At 35.0% G+C, this 23,712-nt stretch overlaps 1 protein-coding gene across 5 annotated transcripts in view; it reads right to left on the bottom strand.

Annotated features, from left to right (window-relative positions):
- Positions 1 to 205: 205 nt before the first annotated feature.
- Positions 206 to 23,712, bottom strand: part of ROBO2 (roundabout guidance receptor 2) — a 567,226-nt gene continuing 543,719 nt past the window's right edge. Inside the window, exons 25-29 of one of the 5 annotated variants that reach the window (XM_046648103.1) lie at positions 16,643 to 16,825; positions 14,260 to 14,433; positions 7,824 to 8,096; positions 5,935 to 6,126; positions 206 to 4,066 (exon numbers count right to left, since the gene is read on the bottom strand). In XM_046648103.1, coding sequence (XP_046504059.1) covers positions 4,062 to 4,066; positions 5,935 to 6,126; positions 7,824 to 8,096; positions 14,260 to 14,433; positions 16,643 to 16,825 — 827 coding nt within the window. In that variant the 3' untranslated portion in view covers positions 206 to 4,061. Of the gene's footprint in view, positions 4,067 to 5,925; positions 6,127 to 7,823; positions 8,097 to 14,259; positions 14,434 to 16,642; positions 16,826 to 23,712 lie in introns of all 5 variants that reach the window. The other 4 variants (XM_046648102.1, XM_046648104.1, XM_046648105.1 and 1 more) reach the window with 4 other exon arrangements.

The following is a 23,712-nucleotide window of genomic DNA, read 5'->3' on the forward strand; positions in this document are numbered from 1 at the left end:
TAAGTCAATCTCAATTTCTATTTAACACTGCTCAACCAATAACCAAAGGAGAAAATGAGATTACACGTTTAGTCACAAAGTATTAACGTAGAGTACCAAAAGTGACAGGATGGTCTACTTTTGATTTGTCTACAAGAAAGTCTGTTTTACATAAATGGCTTTTTTACAAATTTGAAATGTGAATATATTTTATTTTTTCCCAGTGAGTACACAATACACAATTCTTTGACAATACTATTAATCAATTTTATGCCAATTTTTTTTTTCTGATCTAACAACATCAAATGAAACACATTAAGATTTTGGACGCTGTTTGGTGACTTAAACAAACTACAATCAAACAAAAATCCATCTATAAAACAAAGTATAAAAAGTCTACCCACGGCCACAAAATCCCTTATCTTGCAACACTTTAAAGTCACAATAAAAGCTTTCGGAAAGTATGCGATAAGAAAAATTAGTAAATTGAACTTCATTTTGAAAAAAAGTATGGTGTTTCCTTTGAAGTACACATTAGAGAAGCAAAATAAAGGTAACTTCACCTCTAAGATAATGTGGAAAGACAGGTTGCTTTACACCAATTCTTGTCATGTAAGTCTATAAATACAACATACAGAAGCAGATGGAGGAATCAGTGAATGTCATGGTTCTGCATATCTTTAATACTGACACACAATCACTTTCCAGAGGAGAAGAAAAACCACAGTTTAGGGCTCATTGGTATTGTGATAATTATATTATCAGTGGACAATTACATAAATTTGTTGAATAGAAATTTGGAGGTGTTCTAGCGAAGCTCATACAGATTTTCAACTCAAATTCTACTGAAGATATATTTAAATACCCAGAGCATTAAATTATGACATCACAGAACACCATTAATCTGTTTTGTTACCTGGAGCAAGTAAACTCGCAATGTTTTTGCATACCTTAAACGTTACTCTTGATGTTTCTATATTCTCCTTTGAACTGGATTCAAATCCTGTGAAGGAATCAATTATTTTTAGGCCCCTGTACTATCTCACCTTACTTTCAATATGGCATGGAAAAGATTTGGAGAAGGGCTAGAGCGACTCTGACTGTCTACACTGAGGCATACCTAAGTTGGGGTGCTGATCTGGTTCTTTCCTCCACGGAGACTTTGCATGTTAAGAGTGGAGCTGTGGTCTGTGAGGCACGGCTGCACAGCAGGGTTGCCTGCGAGTTTAAGATAAGACTGCGGTCTCTCCCACCCAGATTTCCTTCTGTCAGCTTAGGCAGGCCTCTGTTTAGACCCGTGGAGTGAGCTCAGTGAATTTCTAATCTCATTCATTTCATTCACTACAAAATGAAAAAATCGTGGTGACTCTCATATGTGTTTGTATTCTTCTAATGACTCTGACTTACACTGATTAGAAGCTTTTTACATATAGCAAGTTGACAAAGGCTTTTGATTTTTCGATAGTGTTCCTGAATTCATTTGGTTAGCCACAGCATTTTATCTAGCTCTACTTCTATGTGAGGATGATATTTTGGGTACAAGATTTGACCGACCAATTTATTTAAAACTAGGTTGAAAGAGGAATGTGGACTATTCTGAAAGAACATTCCAAAGCAACCGTAAGGTCTGTACTGACATAATCAAACCAAAACTGTTCATTTTTATGCACTGAAGACAATCAGGAAGGTACGATGCCATGCCCTGCATTATTCCAGAAGTCACCTGCATACACAGGCTTTAATTTTGAAGTCTTGGGTTGTAAGTCACATACATCTGCCAGTTGCCAGGGGTCAAAGGCTATGTGTAATATGTGTCATGAATTAAAGTTTTAGACTACATTGTGTTATAGAGGAGCATAAAGAGGGGACACAAATGTAGAAAACTTTGTTTGTTTTTAAATAGAAAGAGGTGAAGAAGGGAACTGCACAAATAAAAATTTAAATTCCTCACATCCTACAGTTGTGAATAAGTATGTATTCATTCTTCACAGAAACTTCTCCTCTTCCCCAGTATCTTTGTCGCAGAGAAATCAAACTGCATTGAAATTCAGGCACTGATGGTAGAAAGCTGATAAAGGGTTTAATAAGTGAGTCTCAAAATGCTTTTTCTCTTCAGTGAAGAAATGAACTACATGGCACCAAGATGTTGGGGCCCATAAAGAGCATTATGTTCCTCTATACTTGCCTGTGTTGATGCAGTCTCAGGGAATAAAAAAAGATGGAAACATTGGATTATGTCATCCCCTTGCTATAACAATACGACATCCAATTAGTGACTGAGCCAATAATGCACGGAGTATGAATTGTCATTCAAAGGGGTCCCATATTTTAGAATTGATCCTAATAATTACATTGAATATTTTTCAAAGTACCAACTACTGAAAGCATCATAGGAAAACATGAGAAAGTATAACTAGAAATAGAATTTACAACTGTGTGGGCAGCACATGGAAAAATGTAAGTGGGAATTTCAGGAAAGCTCTCGTCTACTTGACTGATTGACATGTACAGTAGCGAGCATATATTTCAAAGTCATATTCATTTTGACCACACATGACTGATGTTCAGGAACTTCTTGTTCTCAAAGTCGTGAAAATAAATGAGGCAGGACACTGTTATTAATGTCCACTTACGAGTTTTGGTTTTATTTAAAAAGTGTATAAACATGCATTTTTCTCCTTTAAAATTTTTCTTTTCAATTTACTCATTCAAAATGGGTCAAACATACTTTAGCTGGTAGCCAATTTCTGAAATGTCCCATCAAATACGTATTCCAATAAATCTACTGACTGTGAACTGAACATACTCTGAGCACTGCTTTTTAAGCACTTACAATTTGGCTATACATTTGGTGGCATAAACTTCGTCTTAATCAAATAAACAAAAAATTGTATATAGACTGCATTAATCTTAAAAAGCCATGAATTTAAGTGATGCAGCTCTATCCTCTAGTGTGTATTGTACACGTATTAGAAAGTTGAAACAACATATTGCAATAGAGTTTTTGTATGTGGAAGCAGCCCGAGTATGTCCTAATAATAAATTGCTTCTTTCACTGTTTGCTAGATATTCTAGAGTTCATTTTGCTTGTTTCCATGGGGAACTTCATATCATATTCTGACTTAATGAGTTGGAGAGATTAATTATGGTAATTCAGAAAAGCATTTTTAAAACACTGTAATATAAATACAGCTCTTGCGAAACACCTTAATTTCTTCTTGCTTGTTGTAATTCTCAGAGGGGTCAATTACAATGACAGGTAAAGCTGACTCTAAATATAACTTTAACTTCCTTTTTTTTAATTTTAGAAAGTTTAGTACATCTTGGCTACCTGTATATTTTAATGCTTATTCAGTCTTAACTCTTAAACTTCCTTCTTTTGACCCCTGCTTTTGTCAATACCAAAAGCCACCTTTCTGCTTTTTTTTATTGACTCAGTCCCTGATGTTCAAGGAAGACTTTGCCAACACCATTGCTCCTTTGCACCTTCCTATTTCAACACCCCAACTGAAAACCATCGGACAGGATCGTTTACGACCAGCACTATCCAACCTAGTTTACAGTAAAGAAACTCCCTTCACATTCAGTCCTTTTCTTCATGTCACGAGGAGTAGAGATTTGTGCTTATCACCAAAGAAAATTGCAGTGCAAAATTTAAACATAAAAGTTACACAATTAAAAGTTAATATATGGCACCACAGCCTATTAATTCACATATAGTACAACAGACCAATGAGAACAGACAATAATATGAACAGAGCTAAAAAGAGTGAGCTTGCATAGCAATGCACAAAAGAAATTATATACAGAGGAAAATCCTTTTCTTCCTGGAGGGCGAGTTTTGTTTTCTTTCTTTTTTATATACTCCTGACAAGAAAGAGTTAAGGTGGGTGGTGTACTTAAGAGAAGAACACAAGTAAAATATCTGTGGGATATGTGTGGCTGTGTGTCTTTACATTGCATTTACAGTTCTTTTAATAGTACATAAATAAAGAAATTGTTCATTGCACTGTTTAGTGTCATCACTTCCATGAGTTCAGACCTGATGGTCCTTCAGAGCAGCTTTGCATGTCTCCTCTCAGTTACTCTATAAAGAGAGAAAAAAAATGAGAAATAAGTTTGCATTTAAATTAAGTATTCTTTTATCCTGACCAACATAATAAAGAGCACGGCAAAGAGATAATAAATGAAGATAACGTCATCAAATAGGTTTTGTGAGTTTGTGAATTTAAGAAATTTTACTTACGGGAAGGGAAAGAAAAAGAAACACTGCAGAATTTGAAGACTTAAAGTCCAAGTAGAAGTATTTTTGCACTGCTTATGGAATCTATAATTCTATAATTTCTCCAAAATAAAAGTTAAAGAAAACTTCAAGTAGTCATGAATCAAATTAAAAATTAGAAACATATCTTAATAATAATCAGATTAGGAAGAGACAACAACTCCCATCAATAAACAACTTGACAGTTTCAAAAGTACTCTTACTTTTCATTATTTCATAGCATCCCCCAGTCTGTGATGTGAGCATGATAGCAATGTGATGTTTTAGATGATGAAATAGATGAGGAAGGTAGTTTACTTTCTCTCCTCACACCCCCAGTAAGTGGTTGAGAAGACGAGAACCCAGGGCTGTTCCTTCAGCAGTGTTTTTAAACTGAATTCAACGAAGCAGTTGAAAATATTCAGCAAGTATAATTTCGAGACTGGATAGTGAAATTGGCAACTTTCACAACGAAATTAACAAAGAGTTCAGTGCTTTTTACTGTGACATACTGTGACATCCTATCTTTCTCTACTACCTAGCATTTTGTATTTAGAAAATAGATGTTATACTAACTACTAGTGACAGCTCTTTATTCAAAAAGAGAAACTTATTTATAAGATATATTATTATAATCAAAGTATTACAAATTAACTAAAATCAAAGATGAACTTTTCAAGGTAGGCTCTCTAAATTTAAAACAATAAATAAATGAAAAGCAAGTGGAAAGTGAGGAATTTCTAAGCAGATTCTTTAAAAGTGCCAAAGGGCTAGTATGTTTCTCTTTCTTTATTGTGCTCAGTTAAAAAGGCAAAGTAAACTGCAAAGTGAACCATATTTAATTATCTTGTAAGTATTAAGATAAGTTGCCTAAATTAATTGCCTCAATTTATACACTTTTGTATAGTATAAATCAGACTTGAAATAGAAGATATGTTTATTCAATTGACTGCTGTAAATAGCAATGGTCTAAGTTATGACCAAACCTGCTCAAAATCACAACTGATTTTTTTTCACAGTAAAGCAAGTTTTCTATGATTCTGAAATTTGTTTATTGTAGCAATGAGATTCATGAGGTTCAGAATTTGCTACCCCAAAATACGGCTGCTTGGCATACTAACTATCTTAAGCTGAAGGAGTTTGAGAAAACAGTAGAAGCAGGAAGTCACTCTGACATCCCTATCTTTGACCTTCTTCCCCAAAACAGGTCATAGAACTCCCATGTGAAAGGTCCCCTCCCTGCACCAGGAGGCAGGACGACATTCTTATCACCAGAGACAAGGAGTTTGGGGCTGAGCAATAAATCTGTACAAACAAACTTGGTTAAACTAACCCTTATCTTGCTAGTTACTTCTTCACCATTTACTACCCTTAGCCCAAACCCCTCTGTCTTGCCAATTCTTCACAAATTTATTGTTTCTTTGTCTAAAAGGTAGAAAAGCTTCCTGCACTGGTCACCTTTTTTGGGTCTTCGTCTTCTCTTGTGAAAGCTCCCATGCACATATAAAAATTCAATAAAATACGAATACTCTTTTCCTGTTATAACTGTCTTTAAAAGTCAGTTTAATTTTCAAACCCAGCCAGGGACCCTAGAAGGGTCGAAGAAAACTTTTTTCTCCCTTACATTATTAACTCAATATTCTTTCTGAATCACCATTGCCTTTTCAATGTCCTAAAGCACTTACATAATTCACCTGTAAACTGTCCTTGACTATTTGAGCCCATATATCCTATGTCAAGAAGGTCGCTGGCATTGCGCTGGTGGCTTCCCCTCAACGCCTCTGCTTTCCTAGGTCCAGTGGATCCTTTAGAAGAAGCTGTTCCTGATGAGCTGTGACCACCTGGAGACGGGAAACTGGGCTTGCTGTAGGGCACCAAGGTCTCCTCTGAAAAAAGAAACACAAAGGGCTAAGTTGAACAGCAACATGCAGGCAAAACAAACAACGTTAAATATTAAGCTCAAGATGGCCTATTTTACCATTCCAATCTTTAGTAAAATTAAAAATAAGAGATTCAATAAGACCCAGATATTAAAGGAATTTCCATGTGCAAGCAACATTTCCTACAACAGGAACTGAAGCAGGACCAAATGAAAAGAGATCTTGGGATAAATATACAATGTCATATATCCTTTGCAAAATTTAAATTCATTATAAAAGAGAGCTTCATACAATGAACCACATTGTTTAACAAAAGCATTTCTGAGAATAACTTCAGAGTTCAATGAGGCTCCATTTTAATTTTTCCATTAAGATAGAAGGAATATGGTTTTTGTTATGGCAACATTTTCTCAATGGATTTAGATAAAGAGCTAATGTATATTAGTTAATAAAATAAGCTTAAATTCTTGGGATAGAAACACACTGTGTATTTCTTTAAAAGAAAAAGAGAAACTCACACATTTCCATAAATAATGTCAATATTTTTTTTATGTACCATCTCTCTACAAGTAACTCATGATGTGTATTACTAAATACTTAATACTTTGAAATAATTTTTTTTTCTTTCTTTCCTCCTCTCTCTCCCTTTATATTCTCTTTGTTTTTTCTTTTTTTCTATGTAGAGCTATATTATTACTGTGATTAGATAACTATTTCTCTCCTTAGATAGTTTACGAAATTACAAGGATCACATGATTTTCTCTCACAGACTGAATGGCGTAATCTTCCTAAATGTTTCACTAAATCTAGATATTAAAATTGTCATATTTGGCCCTTGCATAAATCATATTTTCTAAAACCTTGAGCACCAAGTTGTGACATCATATAATTATTGAAAATTCATGGGTAGAGGACATATCTAGAAAAGACTGAGTCCAAATTAATAAATGAATACGTAAGGAAACTCTTTCAAATATTGTTGTGTGTGTGTGTTTTAATACTCAGCGAATCCTGCCATGAGAAGAAATCTTCCAGAAAATGCATTTCTATAACAGGCTCAGCAATCTCCCCTCCTAATCTCCCCCCAACAATCCAAACACAAACCATGAAATTTATTTTGTGACACTTCCAGGAATCTTGATTTATAAACAAGAACATTTCCCATTGAAGTATTAACAATCAACTAGATTTAATCAGTTGGAGAAAGTGCAGGCCCAGTTTAACTTTTTCTGAGGATTCTGTGATCTGGCATTTATTCGCAATTTTATTTGGTATTTCAATGAATTCAACTGTTTGACTGAAGTGACTTCTCCTCTCAAAATGACTAGTTACTTCAGTCAAAATGAACAAACTAGTCGAAGGCAGAAATTAAACTGACACTACGGATGAAATTTAGTGGTCTTGAAAATACTCAATAGAAACATTTAAAGGGAAAGAATCAAGTTGTTTCCTGAGCACTGCAGATGAAGCTGGGAGGTCTCTTGGCCTCAAAGACCCCATGCACAGGTTAACCTGAGGAACGATCCCCCCTGGAATCAGCCTTAAGACTGGTGCTGGTGAGCTCTGCCGAAGAATTTCAACTTCAACTAGTGAGTCAAGGCAATGCCTTTCAGATGCCCTTAACCAATTGCTATTTCTAAAACACCTGGTAGAAAAAAAAATTGGTAAAAGTCCACACTTTCTTGGAACTGTGTAGAACACACCTGGTCCGACACCTTGTTTGTGTAGGGCTTTCCGTATATCTTCTTGGCGTTCTGTGGAGTTTATCCATTCCTGGGTTTGTCGCTGCCACTCTAAGGACGTTCTAGCTGGACAATCCAATGAGCTCTTTGTGTCTTCTAAGTTGGATGCTTGTTGCCTCTCCAGAGAGCTTCCTTTTCTCTCTGTTGAGTTTTCCACGTTACCAGCATGCTGGCTCGGGCCTATTTGTTGCCTTAAACCCTGACCTGGAGGGGGGTCTGGTGGTGGTGGAAGATCTAAAAATTTTGAATAATGTTTAGAATGGACTAAAATTTAATGAAAAATACAGGTTTTAATTCAAGATGAAGAAAAAAAAAACCCTTGCCCTCCTAAAGATATCACCCATGCAAAAGAAATTTCCGAGGAAAAAGGTTATTTATATCCAGAAATGAATATTATTGATCTCTTTTCTATCTTTTGATCACAGTATCTGAAATAAAATCGACTGGTTTTATCCAACTATTATACGTGGAAAGTGTTTTCAATTGCATATTGAGGCTAATGTTCACGATGTAAAGGGCAGTTTACAGTTTCTCCACATTTAATCCATTGTCCACCCCCACCTCACCAAAGTAGAAATACTATGACACAAAATGACTAGAAATTCTAGCAGCTGTGTTAATAAAAGACCCTGGGAAGAATAAAAGTTGTCCTGCTAATCTCCATAGGAAATGTTGCCCTCGGGAAATTAAAAGCTATATGCCATATCATATGCAACATATGATTGCTTTTATCCATGGATGTGGCACATTCAGCAATAGTCAAGGGGTTAAGCTAACATTTATTAAATGCAATTAACATTCTGCCTGACAACCAATTCTGGCTGTTCGTTTCATGAGTTAACTAATGAGTTACAACTAATATATTATAATCTTCCCATGTATTAATTTTAATAAGTAATAACCAATGTTCAGAATGTAGATAGAATATGCTTCATGGTGCAAGAGTAGACAACGCATCATGAAGATGTGAGATGCAGAGGAAGAGAGAATTTTTCAAAAAAGATCTTTAAATTAAATATCAGATATGAAAAAATTAAAAGTTCAAATACTCAGCTAAATTTTCATTTTTTATTAGCTCCTCAGATCATGAAACCTTTATATTTTGAATGTCTTCAATTGTGAAATCATAGTCCCTTCTTTCAGATTTCCTTAAGTATTATACTAGCTCTATTAGATGATTTATACTATTATACTAGTTCTAAAATTACTTTGTTGAAGATTTTGAAATCTTCTAAACATTCTAAACATTCTTCTGGATTATTTTCTTACAATTTTTCCAGCATACTATTGCAAACTTCTTAGTTCATCCTTAGGGTATCAGTAATTATATTATTTGTTCATAAAGACCAAATATCATATATAACACACATATTTATATCATTAATAGAAGATATTGTATATAACATAAGTAATTATTTCCCAAGTCATTTTTGTAATTGTGCTCTTGTTTCTAAAAATATTGTTTGCGAACTTTCAAAGGGAAAAGTATAAATTTCTTGCATATAAAAGATAGCTTCCATAAGGAAGCCTAAGTTGCTCCTTTTAAAGATTTTCTAAGAAGACTTCTACTGTCCTTTAATGAGCAAAATGCTACTGTCCTCCACTGAACTGACAGTGATAATCTCCTCAGCATCTGCTCTGGGAGTTCCCGTTTTGGAGCAGCATTCCCAGTTCCTATGTATGTCCTCTTGTTAGATCATGAATTACCAATTATTGAAGGGAACAGGGTTTCTATCTGGGAGAATAGAGTTGCATTTGGAACATTCCTTCCAAAATGAAGAGCTAATCCAATATTGAGATATCTGTTTGTTGAATAATCCACCAGTGATTTTGGTGTTTCCTTTATATTCAATACTGACTTCCTTCAGTGTGTATTATTATAAATGCAAATTAATTATTTCATTTCAGTTATTGGACTTAAGACTGCCAATAGGAAGGAAATTATTGCATTTGCTTCCAAAATAACATATCTTGTCATTGATTTTTATTCCCCATCAGAGCAGCTTAATTTTTTAAATGGCCAAAATGGCATCTGCTTATGCTAGCTAAAATTCTGATTACTATTTAATTTAACTTGAAATTATATGACTAGATAATTAAGCAATATCTTTGAAGTTTGTATATTCTAAGACGAAAGAACATTGCATACACATTGAAATAAACAAATTGGAAAAAATAGTATTAAGAATGGCTGTAGAAAAAATAAATGTAATAAAATATGTTTACTTAAATTAAATTTATTATTCATCTCTATGTTGATTTATTTCAACTAAAAATCAATTTACTAAAGGGTCTCTTACTGGCCTACTGAAGACTTGCTATTTTCAGGCACACAACAGTCCAATAATATATGTGCCATTATTAACTTCATTTTTTAGGTAAGAAAAAGGAAGCGCAAAGAAATTATATATCTCCAGCTTGGATCTCTCCTTCCAAGAACTCCAGACTCACATAACTAAACCCACACTGGAGAGATCAACATAGATTATTAGAGAGCATCTCAAATTTCACATATCAAAACTGAGCTCTAGACTTTTTGTCTACAAAATATGTTTCCTCTGTAGTGTTCCTCATCTCAATTAGTAGCAATTCCAGTCTATAAGTTGGCCCAAACTCTTAACAGCCTACATAATTTCATTAACCAGTCCTGTGGGCTCTACCTCCAAGCTATACCCAGAATTCTACCTTTCTCATTCCTTCCACTGATTCTACCTTGGTATGAACCTCTAGCATCTATTCCCTGTGTTACTTATACAACCTCTTATGTGGTTTCTGTGCTTCCACATAGAAGCACGTTCAGTCTATCTTGACATAACAGCAAGAGTGACTCTTTTTTTAACAAAACCACGAGTAAGACCATGTCACTCTTCTGCCTTAAATGCACACACACGTGCACACACACACACACACTTTCAGTGGTTTCCCATTCAAAGTAAGAGCCAATGTCCTTATAGAAGCTTAAAGGTCCTTCACGCACTGGCCCTCACTTGTCTGACTTCATATTGTATTTAGTTGCTCTCTCTGCTTCAGTCACACCATTCCTCTTGCTTTTCATCAAGTAAATTCAGGCTTCCATTTGCAGTTCTCACTTCCTGGAATGACTTTTCCTCAGATATCACAATTTCTCTTTCCCTTATAATCTTCCAGGCTTTTCTCAAATTGTCATCTTCTTAGTAAGGCCTTACCTGAGCACTCTACTTAAAAAATATCCCCCCACGTCCTTATATTTCTCAACTTGCTTCTGATGTTTTTTCCTCCATGACACTTACCACCATCTTATATTCTTTTTATTTTCACTTATGTATTTATGTTAACCTTTATCTATCTTCCCACACTAGAATACAAGCCCCAAGAAGGCAGGGAATTTTGTCTGTTTGGTTCCCATTGCCTACCATTTACTATGTGGTTAATAAAAATTTGAATGAGTAGATAAATGAATAGAGAAATTTGCTCGAAGATCAAAGCTAGTCTGTGGCAGAGCTGGGAAGCAGCCCCTTCTCTGAATGGGATATTAGGACTAAGGGGAGGATAGGCTGGAAGGACATGGCCTAGGGAAAACAGGTTGATGGATAGAGACCTACATGCTCTGCCTTCTTTGTTCAGCATTGGTCAATGCACTGGTTTTAAAGGGTATTCTTTGGCTTGTGCAAATGAAATAGAAGATTTAGATTGAACAATGAAAGAATTTATCCAAGGAAGAACGCTCCTTAACATGTGGGAGGGTTTTTGCATAGCCTTTGGGACAGAGACTGATGTTTCCCACCATTCCCAACTCTTCTTATTGGACATAAGGAAAGATTGCTTTCCTACTCCAGTAGTTAGTTTGATGCTATGTGACAGAGTTCTTGCCAAGGGAATAAGAGGAGTGATATTTGGCACTTGGAGGCCTGGCCACAGACTGCACCAAGTGATCACCCAGGTTCTGTCTTCCCCTCACTCAGAAACCCTAATGGTCTCATCTTGAAAATAATGGTATCCCAATACTGAAGAAGCACACATCCTTACATCACTACTTAGAGGAGAGCCGCTTGACTTTTATAAATCATTGAGTCCATGAAAAACAAACTCTTACTGTGCTAAGCCACTGAGAGAGAGAGAGAGAGAAATTTTGGGGTATAGCAGCTAGTAATAGTTACCCTGACTAATATACTCATAAAACACCATTGTAAAATCTATAATGCAAAAGTTTTAGTGTAAATGTCTATACCCTAGGTGCTGCTAAACAGCAAACTTCCCAAAAAGAACATTTTGATTTTACATACAAATATTCTAAAATTATTACTGATGCATGGATTCATAGCATATAAATGCTATAATATATACACTAGCTGTAAAGTAACAGTTTCCTTAAGGATAATCTGCAGAGTGCCATCCAAAATAAATGTCCTTCTATCATAACTAAAATGTCTTTGGATCAAACAGTTGGAAGACATGTGAGCCAAAATTTCCTTTGAAATATCACTACTTCCAAAAAGTATCTACTAATAACATAATCCATAACCCCTTTGGGGAATGCTTGAAAATTTGAAAAGTTAGGAACCTATTTGTTTTTCAGAAAGATAAGCAATATATTGATCATGCTTTAACCAGACATTCTGAAAAAATTTGCAAAAACAAAGTGTTTTAGGAAGAAAGAAGAGAGCTTTCTATTTTGTTGATTTATATTTTATATCTTCCACATATTCTGGATATGATCTTCAAACATTTCAGAAAAGCCACAGAAAACATATACCAGGGTTTGCTTGTTTTTCTCTTTCCATGACATTCACAGCTGGAAAATTTCATAAAATTATTAAATCTGAGATTTAGAACTAGCACATCAGTGAGAGTAGTCCTTGTTACTTAGGGAATAAGATCAACACTGTGGACCGCTTGAAGTGCTTAGCTAATCTTCAGAACATCTGAGGCAGAAAGGCCATGTGAGATTTCTGCGCACCACAGGGTATCCATTTATAGAGAATCAAAATCTCGACTGTACCCTCACCCTCGTATTCCATAGACACACTCCCAATGAAAACAAAGTAAGAGGGAAAGATAAGTTAACCTAAAAGCTTTTAGAATACATTCTGTTTAGCTTTTAAAGTCTTCTTAGTGTTATAAAATGACAAAAGAAAGCAGAAATATGGCTATCAGATAGAGATACCCTCAAAAAAAAAAACCAATAAATAGTTTTCCAACTAAGCCTCATTCTGTCCTATGGTGATAAGTCTAAGAGACTGAGATGAGTGCTAAGGACTCGGTCTCAGCAACTCAAAGTTGAGTACACATTAGATTGAGCTTTAAAAATACCCACAAACCAGCTTTCACCCCAAAACAATTAAATCAGAATCTCTGGAGTATATTTTAACAGCTCCCTGGGTGGTTCTAATGCACAGCTTGGCTACGTTTATTGTTTTGGTGTTTAGTAAAACTATGCCAGGATAAAGTTTGTGTGCTTGTAGGGGACAGTGCTCAGAAAGGGGAAGAAATTTTTTGGATCCGACATTATACTAGGCACTTTAAATATATTATCTTACATATTTCTTAGAATAAAACTTCAGGATAAATATTTTTATTCCTATTTTTAAATATAGGAGAATTAAGTTGAATATATGGGAAATAGATCCTTCAAGGACATCTTCCAATAATATCATGTTTCCTGAAACTAGTGGTGTTTAAGCAAACACTCAAAGACTGGATGCTACACATACATAAAAGGATTGAAATAGATCTGCAAGCTATGGTCCATGGGCCAAATTCAGCTGCTGTCTGTTTTGCCAATAAGGTTTTATTGGAGATCCCATCATGCCCATTCATTTACTTTTTTCCACAGCTGCACTGGCGCTACAATGGCAGTGTTGAGTAGTTGTGACAGAGACTACATGGCTGGCTAAAGCCAAAATTATTTATCTGGACTTTTCCAGAAAAAGTTTGTTGACCTATTACCTAGATGATCTGTAGCATGCTTTTAGCCCTGAAGTTCACAAAACTAAAGAATTACTAAATTACAATTCACTTTCTGGTGTTTTTCAAAAGCGAAATATCATCTAAGATACCTTAATTTAATATCAGAAATGTTCTGACAACATGGCAAGTACACATGCTACTTACATTTTCTTTCCTAGTCTTAAAGGAGAATGTTCACCAAAAAGCACTCGTGGAAAATGCCAGAATGACAGAAAAGTCATCACTGAAAAGCAGTAAGGCATATATTTCTTGGGGCTTGATGATATAGAAATAGTTCCAGATTGTTAAAAAAAGAGGGTGTTTCATTTAAACAAGACCATATTGTCAGGTTTTCTGAATTGTTGCATAATGAGGCAATGCCTAGTCTATCACAGCTACTTTGATCTAAATAAATGGTTGCACAGAGCACATGTCTTCCGTGAGGAGACAAGAAAAGAGGAAACAAACCTACCATCTGTCATTCCTTCCCTTCGATGAGGCAATGCTGGTTGTTGGTCCATTCGTCTTCCATTTTGTTTTTTAGTGGGCCGAGGCCTCTGACTTTGACTCAGCGCTGCACTGGTGTTACTGTCAGTAGAAAATGGGCTGGTTGGTCGAGGTCTTTGAGAGGAGGTAAAGGCTTTGCCTAAAAAGAAAGGAAAGGGAATGGTATAGAGAATGTTATTATAATACACTGATTCTCTCTGTCTTGTATTTCTGCTCTTACTAAGACTAACCTGTAAACCTACCTAGAGAGGCCACTTGAAGATATCAAATAGTGGTGCATCTCAACAGCAAAAGTATGCCCTGCTGCATTTATTTTGTCCAATTTTTAATAACCAACACAATACCCACTGAAAAAATTCAAACAAATGCATGAAAACAAATCTAACAACCAAAACTTCCATATTATTTGATTATGTTTTTATGTAACCTTGACAATCTTAGTGATGTTTTCATAGATATATGCAGATTTATGCAGCTTTTACTTCTTAAAATTAAAGAAGCTATTTCTGAAATGAATCATGTACTGTCTTATTTGTTTAATCAAATTCCACCCTTGGAATCTTACAGACTCTCTTTGGGCACAGAAAAATGTCCTATAGTAATTACATTTGAAATTTTACATGAAAGGTCTGCTCAGACACATATATTAAATTGACCTTACCACCCATACACATAACCGATGAATTCTACCTCTTTTAGCAGAAACTCAATAACATTAGTGTATAGCATAGGATAGATACCAGGTTAAAATCACCTTGTCTATCCAAAGTGCAATAGGTGTTTTCTGACGAATACTACCGTATTTTGAGCAGACTCCAAATTCTCATTGAAAAATGAAATGTGCTATGTCCTTTCCTTGTGGTTTAGCGTAGATATGTGGGGAAATTTCTTCTGGGAAAAAGTTAACTAATAAATTTTCAACATCTTACGATTTTAATATCACGTTTATTACGGTAAGAGAGGATTGGCTTATGTGCATGTATTTATTCCTTTGTGCATGTTTTCATTTCAGACAAAATTATTGTATGTAGTTATATTTTCTTCAGTCAATGTGATATGATATTGCTTAATGCTTTATTAGCTATTAGCATACATGTGAGAAATGTTCTTATGCCTTCTAATTTATTAGTTTCCTTGCACTTTCTCACTGCTCTGCTCATAGCTATGCCACAAAAAGCACTCAGGCAACATAAAGTTTCAAACTTATGCCGTATAAAGCAAGAAAATTCAAATAACCACTATATTATGACATATTTTAGTTTGGATGCTAAATGAAAAATAAACCTCTGCAATGCTTGGAAAATCTTTTTGATTTCATTTGAAGACACCTAATGCATACTCAAAAGAAATACTGATGGTATAATTCAAAGAAAATTTCCAAGACTCATTTTTATAACGTGAGAGTTTAGTGAAGGGTCAAAATTGTTTTTCTTTATTTTACTATTTGAATGCTATTACATTTCAAAAATGTACTTAGAGTTTCATTAGTTTGTTTTGTAAGGTAGCTCGGTTTAATTCATATATTATAACCTTCTTATATGTGCATTTAAGAAGTACACACAGTCATAAGTTACTTTGTTTCAGTAAAACAAATGATAAATTATTGATCTATTATTAGAGTGAATTGCATTTTGGGGAAGATGATCAGATACATGAAAAATTACATAACAAGTCTTTTATATTATTACTTGTTACTCTCAGAAACCAAAATTAGATTACTCTCAGGAGCAGTACACATATAGCCATTATTTTATTCAACTTGCGCATGCAGTGGGTGTATCTTTAATTAGCATCCTTTAAAACAAAAAATATATTATTGGATTAAAATCTTAATAGCCAAACAATAAGACCATCAGCCATTTGAACTGTTAGACTGACAGCCTTAGATCCATTCACCCCATGCTGAGAAAGCCTTCCCAGAAAATGCATTTGCAGAAAGAAATGGGGCAAAGGAAAGTAATGGAGATAAAAGCTGAATAATTTTAATCACTGGGTACATTATTGATTGTGTGAGAATTTTGCAAAGCGTGAGTTATTGAAAATTTAATGGCAATCTTAGTTACTGCCTTGCTGCAATATAAAAAGGAAGTATATTCCAATTAATCAGCAGAGCCGTGAAGAGAAAGGGAAATAAAGGATAGAAGGTGGTGAGTAGGAGCCTATTCTTGGCTCTGCAAAACCAGCATCAGAAGAGAGTTCTGGTAATTGAGCATCTAAACTGAGTTCATGCATATTAAAGAAAGCCCAGCATTCGGACTCACTGAGGAGAAAGAACAAGAGAAAAATAGCTCAGTGTCCAAAGGACAAGATTTTCTCATGCAAACAGTGTTGACTCAGGGTCTACCAACCTGTTCTTGTAAGGCTGGTTCCATCCAGCCTAAAACCAGCTTTATCTGCTGCTGCCACCAGTGCTTGTGCAAAACTGCCGCTGGCAAAAATGGAGCCATCTGAGGAGCTACCTACACTAGATCTATGACTAGAAAAGTTACGATCCTCATCAGATGCAGAGCCCCATCCATTTACCATTGAACCTAAAAACAAATGTAGTTGTCTAGTGAGTTGCAGATATTGTTAGCTCATCTGCTTGTACACACTCTACTAATGAACAGGTAGGCTGTCTCAACTCATTCTTGCTTGAGGTAAATCTGGTTCCATCATTACTTCTTTAGCCATATGCAAGCATCATCCATGTTTTACACATTCTTAGTGCAGAAGAATGAAGCTCATTTAAAACCTGTATCTGTTTTCAGCATATGAAGCAAACATGTTCCATGTGGTTCCATTCTTACATTGTTTAAGTTATTACATGATAATTTTCCAAAAGAGAATTGCTAGGTGTATTTTAAGTCCTACAATTAGCAGAAGTACACTTTTACTGAAATAAATTATAGTGTATTTAAAGTAAACGTTATCAAAGACTCAGTTGAAGAAATAGTGTGAACATATTTTGAATTTAATGCAGATTTCAATGACAATTTCATGAAATCTATACTTGTATACTGTAGAAGGGCTAGAATTATTTCAAGATTTTAAAATAAAAATTTAATTACTCAGAAAATAGCAACAAACACTCATAAATAAAAAAATGTAAACAATATCAAAGCAAATAGACATAACAAAAAACGTACCTTTCAAGTTTTATTAATTTCAAAGCTCAATATGCTTTCTTTGCTTTTTAATTAGTTTAAGAGCTCCTGCTTTCTATTTAACACTAATCTTTATTTTGGAAAATTAACAATTATGAAGAACATCAATGACATTAATATGATGTTTTTGCAAAATGAAACACGGCAATAGATGTAAAGAATTACAGCTTGATGAGTAAAAAACTGAAAATATGAAGATACTGAGAAATAGCTTGCATTCTTAATTTTTCAGCAAATCACTTACAAGTCTATATTTTTGTCTTGGACCAAAGCACAGAGACCTTAACCTATTACTTAATACAATTAACATTACGTTTATTCATACCATTAACTTACAACACAATAAAGTACTAAACAATGCTTATCCTAATTTATTTAAAAAGAGGGGCAAAAAAGTATTTATAAGAAGTTATTTAATATTTCTAAATAAATCAAATACATATTCACATAAAAGAGATTCAAGTGCCATAGATTTTTCCCCCTTTTCTCCAATATTTAAGACACGACAGTATAGTTAGGAGTGCTGCCGTGATGAAGTATTTGTACTTCTAGTCGAGGTGCCAGGATACAATAACACGGGTTCACGCACTTTCAAGACAGAGAAAACAGAAACCGAAGGGGTTGGAAGGATCTGAGAAGTTAAAAGGGTGTTAAGTGTAGCATAGAGAGATAGAGTTTTGATTCTATTTGCCAAAAGCATAGAGATACATTTTTTGCTTTCCAAACAAATTCCCTTGACACAGGCCACTGCAAGGAAGCCAAGATAACACCAGCAACTGAGCCTCCTCTGAGAGAACCATTTCTGAGTTAATAATCACAAGTCAAGGACCAAGAGTCCAAAATGAAAGGAGAAATGATGCAATAGGCTTTGCAATCTAATGCTACAGTAGATAAGAAAAAATCAAAGTGATTCAGTCAGTGATCACAAAAGAATTTGAAACCTTAGAACTGAGGATAGTTTTGAAACATGTGAAAGAGTAGTCCGGTCCCTCCCATGTACTGTTTTCTGTATTTCTAAATAGCTGCTAAACATCTGCAAATAAATCCATGTCAGCTTGCTGAAAGTTATTCTCCAAGCTAGTATCTCCTTTGTTGCATCTCTAATTTCATTCCTCAGCTCCTCCTGATTTCCTTCTAGTCCTTTCTATCTTCCTCATTGTCATCTGAATTATTTTTCTGAAACATTTATCACAGAATTTTGTTCCTCCATTCAAAGCCTTACCTAGTTTGCCAATGCAACATCCAAACGCTGAATTAGGTGTGTCTATCTAGCCCACCTACCTTTCCAGCCCATTCTGTCTCAGCCTGTGCAGTCCTCTTACCTCGCCTACACAGCGTTACCTCTTGTTCCTTTGACATGCCTATGGATTGTTACTAACTCTATTAACTGCTGCCAAACTTTAAAGTCCAATTTAGTATCATCTCTTTTATCACCCTGATTCCACCTCACCTTCAACCTTATCTTGGGGAGAATCAAGCTCTCTACCTCCTGTGTTTCTCAAACAGCATACATACAGTAGCATATCAGGTCCCTAGGAACTACAGTTTGTCGCATATAAATGTTTCCTCTTCTAGACAGCGGAATTCTGGAGATTAGGAACTATCTCTTGTTTATTTTCATGTCTCTTGTAGAGGGGCATTGCACAATAGAAATTCAATAAACATTGGGCATACTGAATTAAAAGTCTTCAATGTTTTCATAATTCACTATAAATTCTATATATGATTCTGTTCCATGTGTAATTCCCTAGCAATGACCTTATTTGAGTTACAGAAAGAATGCACTCATAAGAACTCATTGAAAATTTGTTAAACAAGGAACATAATGTTCTTACTGATTACTTGGACAAAGGGGAATCAGTAATGTAATTATCCAAAAGGAGAAGCTAAAAATTAATTTATATATGCATTTTTATATTAATTTGTATGCTTTGATACATTTTAATATTGAGATTTACCAATATCTTATTCAAATTAAGATAATGATGTTACATTAAGTGGCAACATACTTTTTTCTGACTTCTCCATCTACGTTCACCTATCTTAATGTACTTAGTCCCTTTTTAAAAAATTCTCCTTTCTTCACTATAACCAGCCAAGAAATAGTTGCGTCTGTTTTTTTTGTTGTTGAAGTTGGCTTGTTGTGTGGTTCCAGCCTGAAGATTTATCATTTTGACAAATTTAGTCTCTGAACCTGCAAAATTTAGGAAAAATCGTACAGCACAGCAGTGCCACTAAAGAAATGTCATCCTGTAAGATCTCTTAACAGAGACTTAGGTTGACGTTTTCAAAAACATCCTGTTTATCTCCCTATGATAGTCCTTCATATGAGGATTTCCACATACACATTTTCCAATCCTTAAACAAATCAACGACTTTCCTGCCTTTGTGTCTTTGCTCTGACTCTATCTTAGCCCTTAATGCTCCTTGCTATGCCCTCATAAATTCCAGTTATTCATGAAGTTTTCCGGGATGCTTTTTTCCCTTCCCTGGGAAGAGAAAGTAGCATGGCTTCAAGTGGGTATTGCTTAATATAGAAAGAACACCAGCCACTGTGGTAAACAGTATGGAGATTCCTCAAAAAATTAAGAATACAACTACCACATGATCCAGCTATTCCACTGCTGGGTATTTATCCAAAGAACACAAAAACACCAATTCAAAAAGATATGTGCACCCCCATGTTCATTACAGTATTATCACAATAGCCAAGACTTAGAAACATCTTAAGTGCCCGTCAATGGATGAATGGATAAAGAAGATATGGTGTATATGTATATACAATAGAATACTACTCAGCCATAATAAAAGATGAAATCTTGCCATTTGCAACAACATGGATGGACCTTGAGGGCATTATGCTAAGTGAAATAAGTCAGATGGAGAAAGGCGAACACTGTATGATTTCACTCATAAGTGGAAGATAAACAAGGGCAAATACATAGACACAGAAAATAGATTGGGGTTACCAGAGGGAAAACAGGAAGGGTAAGAGGGCACTTGTGTACAGTGACATATGGTAATTAGACTATGGGTGGCGAACACGATGTGGTCTACACAGGAATAGAAATACAGTGATGTACACCTGAAATTTATATAATGTTATAAACCAGTGTTACCTCAACAAAATTTTTTTTAAACAATTTAAAAGAAAGAAAAAAAGAAAGAAAGGAACAAACAACACCAGCTATTCATTCTTTACTATTTCCTGTAAGATCAAAGAAACCAGATTGATGGCTTCAGAGTTGGAGAGAAATGTGCCATAGCGATTTGGCCCTAGTGATCAACAGAAAACCTCAGACCCCAAGGTAAAGAGAGACAAGTGCCCTCAGTTTAGTATAGATGAGTTTGCCTTCAAAATAGAGGGCAAAAGGGAAGCTAACAGAAGGAAATAAATTTTCTTTCCCTCTTTGTCCCTCTGTCTCTATCTTCGACAGCCCCTGCTCTCAATTTGAATATGATATATGGAATGGTTCCATTTGTGGGGAATATTTTTATAAATAATTGGCCAACACTGCATGAATAAAAAAGCATACAACATATATTAAATTTCCTCCCTGTTGTAAAATTGTTAAAATTTATTTAACTATTACTGATTTCACCATCTTCCTCTTTCTTTAGATTTAAGCAACAATAATGATCTGAAGATTTATGTAAACTATAACAAAAAAAAAACAAGGTAATGTTTTGAAGAAAAAAATCATTGATTCATGAGTTAAAAAGTAAATACTTCTTGGGACTGGCCCAGTGGCGCAGCAGTTAAGTTCGCATGTTTGGCTTCAGCAGCCCGGGGTTTGCTTGTTCAGATCCTGGGTGTGGACCTATGCAATGCTTGTCAAGCCATGCAGTGGCAAGTATCCCACATATAAAGTAGAGGAAGATGGGCACAGATGTTAGCTCAGGGCCAGTCTTCCTCAGCAAAAAAGAGGAGGATTGGCAGTGGACGTTAGCTCAGGGCTAATCTTCCTCAAAAACAAAAAAAAGTAAGCACTTCTTGTAATAATTGATTTCTTTCATACATGTAAATATAAACATGAAAATTAAGATGAACACTAGGTAAAAACAGTTCAATTAGAGATTTTTTACAAATTACAAGCAATCCATACCAATTTGACATGTTATAGTCCCAAATATAATCAATACATATTTAAACATTTAATGAAAAATGAATTTATGTCACCTAGCCAAATTTATTTGTGTTGACATTTTCAGTCATTAAAATTTCTCAGGTTTAAAATTGCTGAAAGGCCAAAAATACCCTCAAATTTACTCAAGCTGTTAAAGAAGAACTGCATATGGGACATTAAGTTGTTGCTCACATGTTACTGAGCAGTAAAATATCACGATAAAGTGGCATCTTGCTGTGTCTCTATTACATCTTTGGCACTAAAATTAATTTATGATCAGTCATCAATTCATTTACATGTCGTTTTATGCTAAATCCTTCCTTGCTGATAAATGCTTATCCTTAGATCCATTAAGCTAGAGTAAAGTCTGTGCTTTATAATATGACCCTGCTAATTGTTGCATTACCATTTTTATGAGATACAAAAACTGGCTGTCCCCCATTTTTTCAGCCAATATTTAATCTAGGAACTTTTCCTATTAAGTGCAAAATGTCTAACTATCTGTTAAATAAAATCTTCAGCTATGTGTCTTTGAACAAATCAATTCAAATATTGACCTCTGCCCAGATATAGAAAAACATGTCGAATCTTTAGAAGTCATTCTTTGACTCAAACATATTGAATATTCAACAATTCCACTTACATTCCTCACAGAGAAAGGAATGTGTAATATATATGGAAAGCAAAATAAACAGTTTTAAAAAATCTCTTCTTTGGGACATACGACACCTGTTATTAACTTGTTCCACTCCTAACAATTAAATATATGATGGGGCTGGCCCAGTGGTGCAGCAGTTACGTTTGAATGCTCTGCTTTGGCAGCCCAGGGTTCGCCGGTTCAGATCCCGGGTGCAGACCTACGCACCGCTTTTCAAGTCATGCCATGGCAGGCATCCCACATATAAAGTAGAGGAAGGTGGGCATGGATGTTAGCTCAGGGCCAATCTTCCTCAACAAAAAATTAAATATATGTTCTTCTTCTTTTATTGGTTAAATTTTGACGTGTATAATTAACTTTTTTTTGAATACGTCAAAGCCGTTGAGGTAGTTTAGGAAAATCATTTAATTATTTTTTGCGTTATCTTTGATATTTCCCTAAGATTAAAATGTTTTCCTTAAGTTTTTGCAACAAAAGCAAGGTGTCAGGTCGCACTGTTAAGCGGCCAAATTTCTCAAAGCTATGCCGTCAAGTAAGTTGGTGAGACTGCCAGGTTTTATTGTTTTCAAAATGATCTGGTTTGAGAGTTCCAGGAAAAACCTCCGAAGACATAAAATATAGAAAATATAGAACCACGGTTTCCTTTCAGCCTTGGGATTTATGTGGTTTCCAGCAGATAAGGAAACTTTCATTCATTTACTTCACAGCATTTACTCTCAGCCTTAGTTTTTGTGGCCACTGAGGCGGTTGGACTCTTGGCTCCACGCTCAGGACGTTTTCCCCCTGCCCTCTCTCCTATTGCCTTCTGTTTGCTTTTTCCTGTAGTGGAGTCATTAAATTCAGGAAATACTTACCCTCGACTCCCACCATGGAAGTTATAGAAAGAAGTACTGAAGGCTTCTCTCTTCCTTTTATCCAAAAATAATGGATTTGGCATTTAGGAAGAAATACTACAAGCATATTCCTGAAGACTGAAACAATCCTGTATGTTTACTTTCTAGCTCAAAACAGAGTGTGACGTGCTGTAATCAAAACATTTGCGTACTTTATTACAACCAAATAGGCTTAAGTTATCTGTGTAAATCTAAATAAAAATTATAAAAATGAGATTCCCTACAAAAAGTGCTGATGGAGTTGAATTTTGTTAGCATAAATCATTATAGCTGAACATAGAACTAAATAGAAAAATAAATAAAAGTCATGTCTAAAATTTAGTATTTTTGATGTTGACTAAGTGTATAGGGATAAAGATTAATACTTCCAGAGGTAAAGTTATATGTAGTATTTGTATAAATATATATTTGTTCATATGTATATACACAAAGAGAGAGAGAGAGATAAAGAGAGAAGGACTGACTCACATATTAAGTAACAAAGCAGGACACCATTTTCCTCTTAAAAATGCCAAGTCTAGAGATTTTTAAAAAGTTGGTCATTTTCAGAGAAGGGATCATGATAATTGATCTTTAGAGTAAGACTGATTAATT

Source organism: Equus quagga, chromosome 21 (assembly GCF_021613505.1).
Source record: "Equus quagga isolate Etosha38 chromosome 21, UCLA_HA_Equagga_1.0, whole genome shotgun sequence".
Lineage (NCBI taxonomy): Eukaryota > Metazoa > Chordata > Mammalia > Perissodactyla > Equidae > Equus > Equus quagga.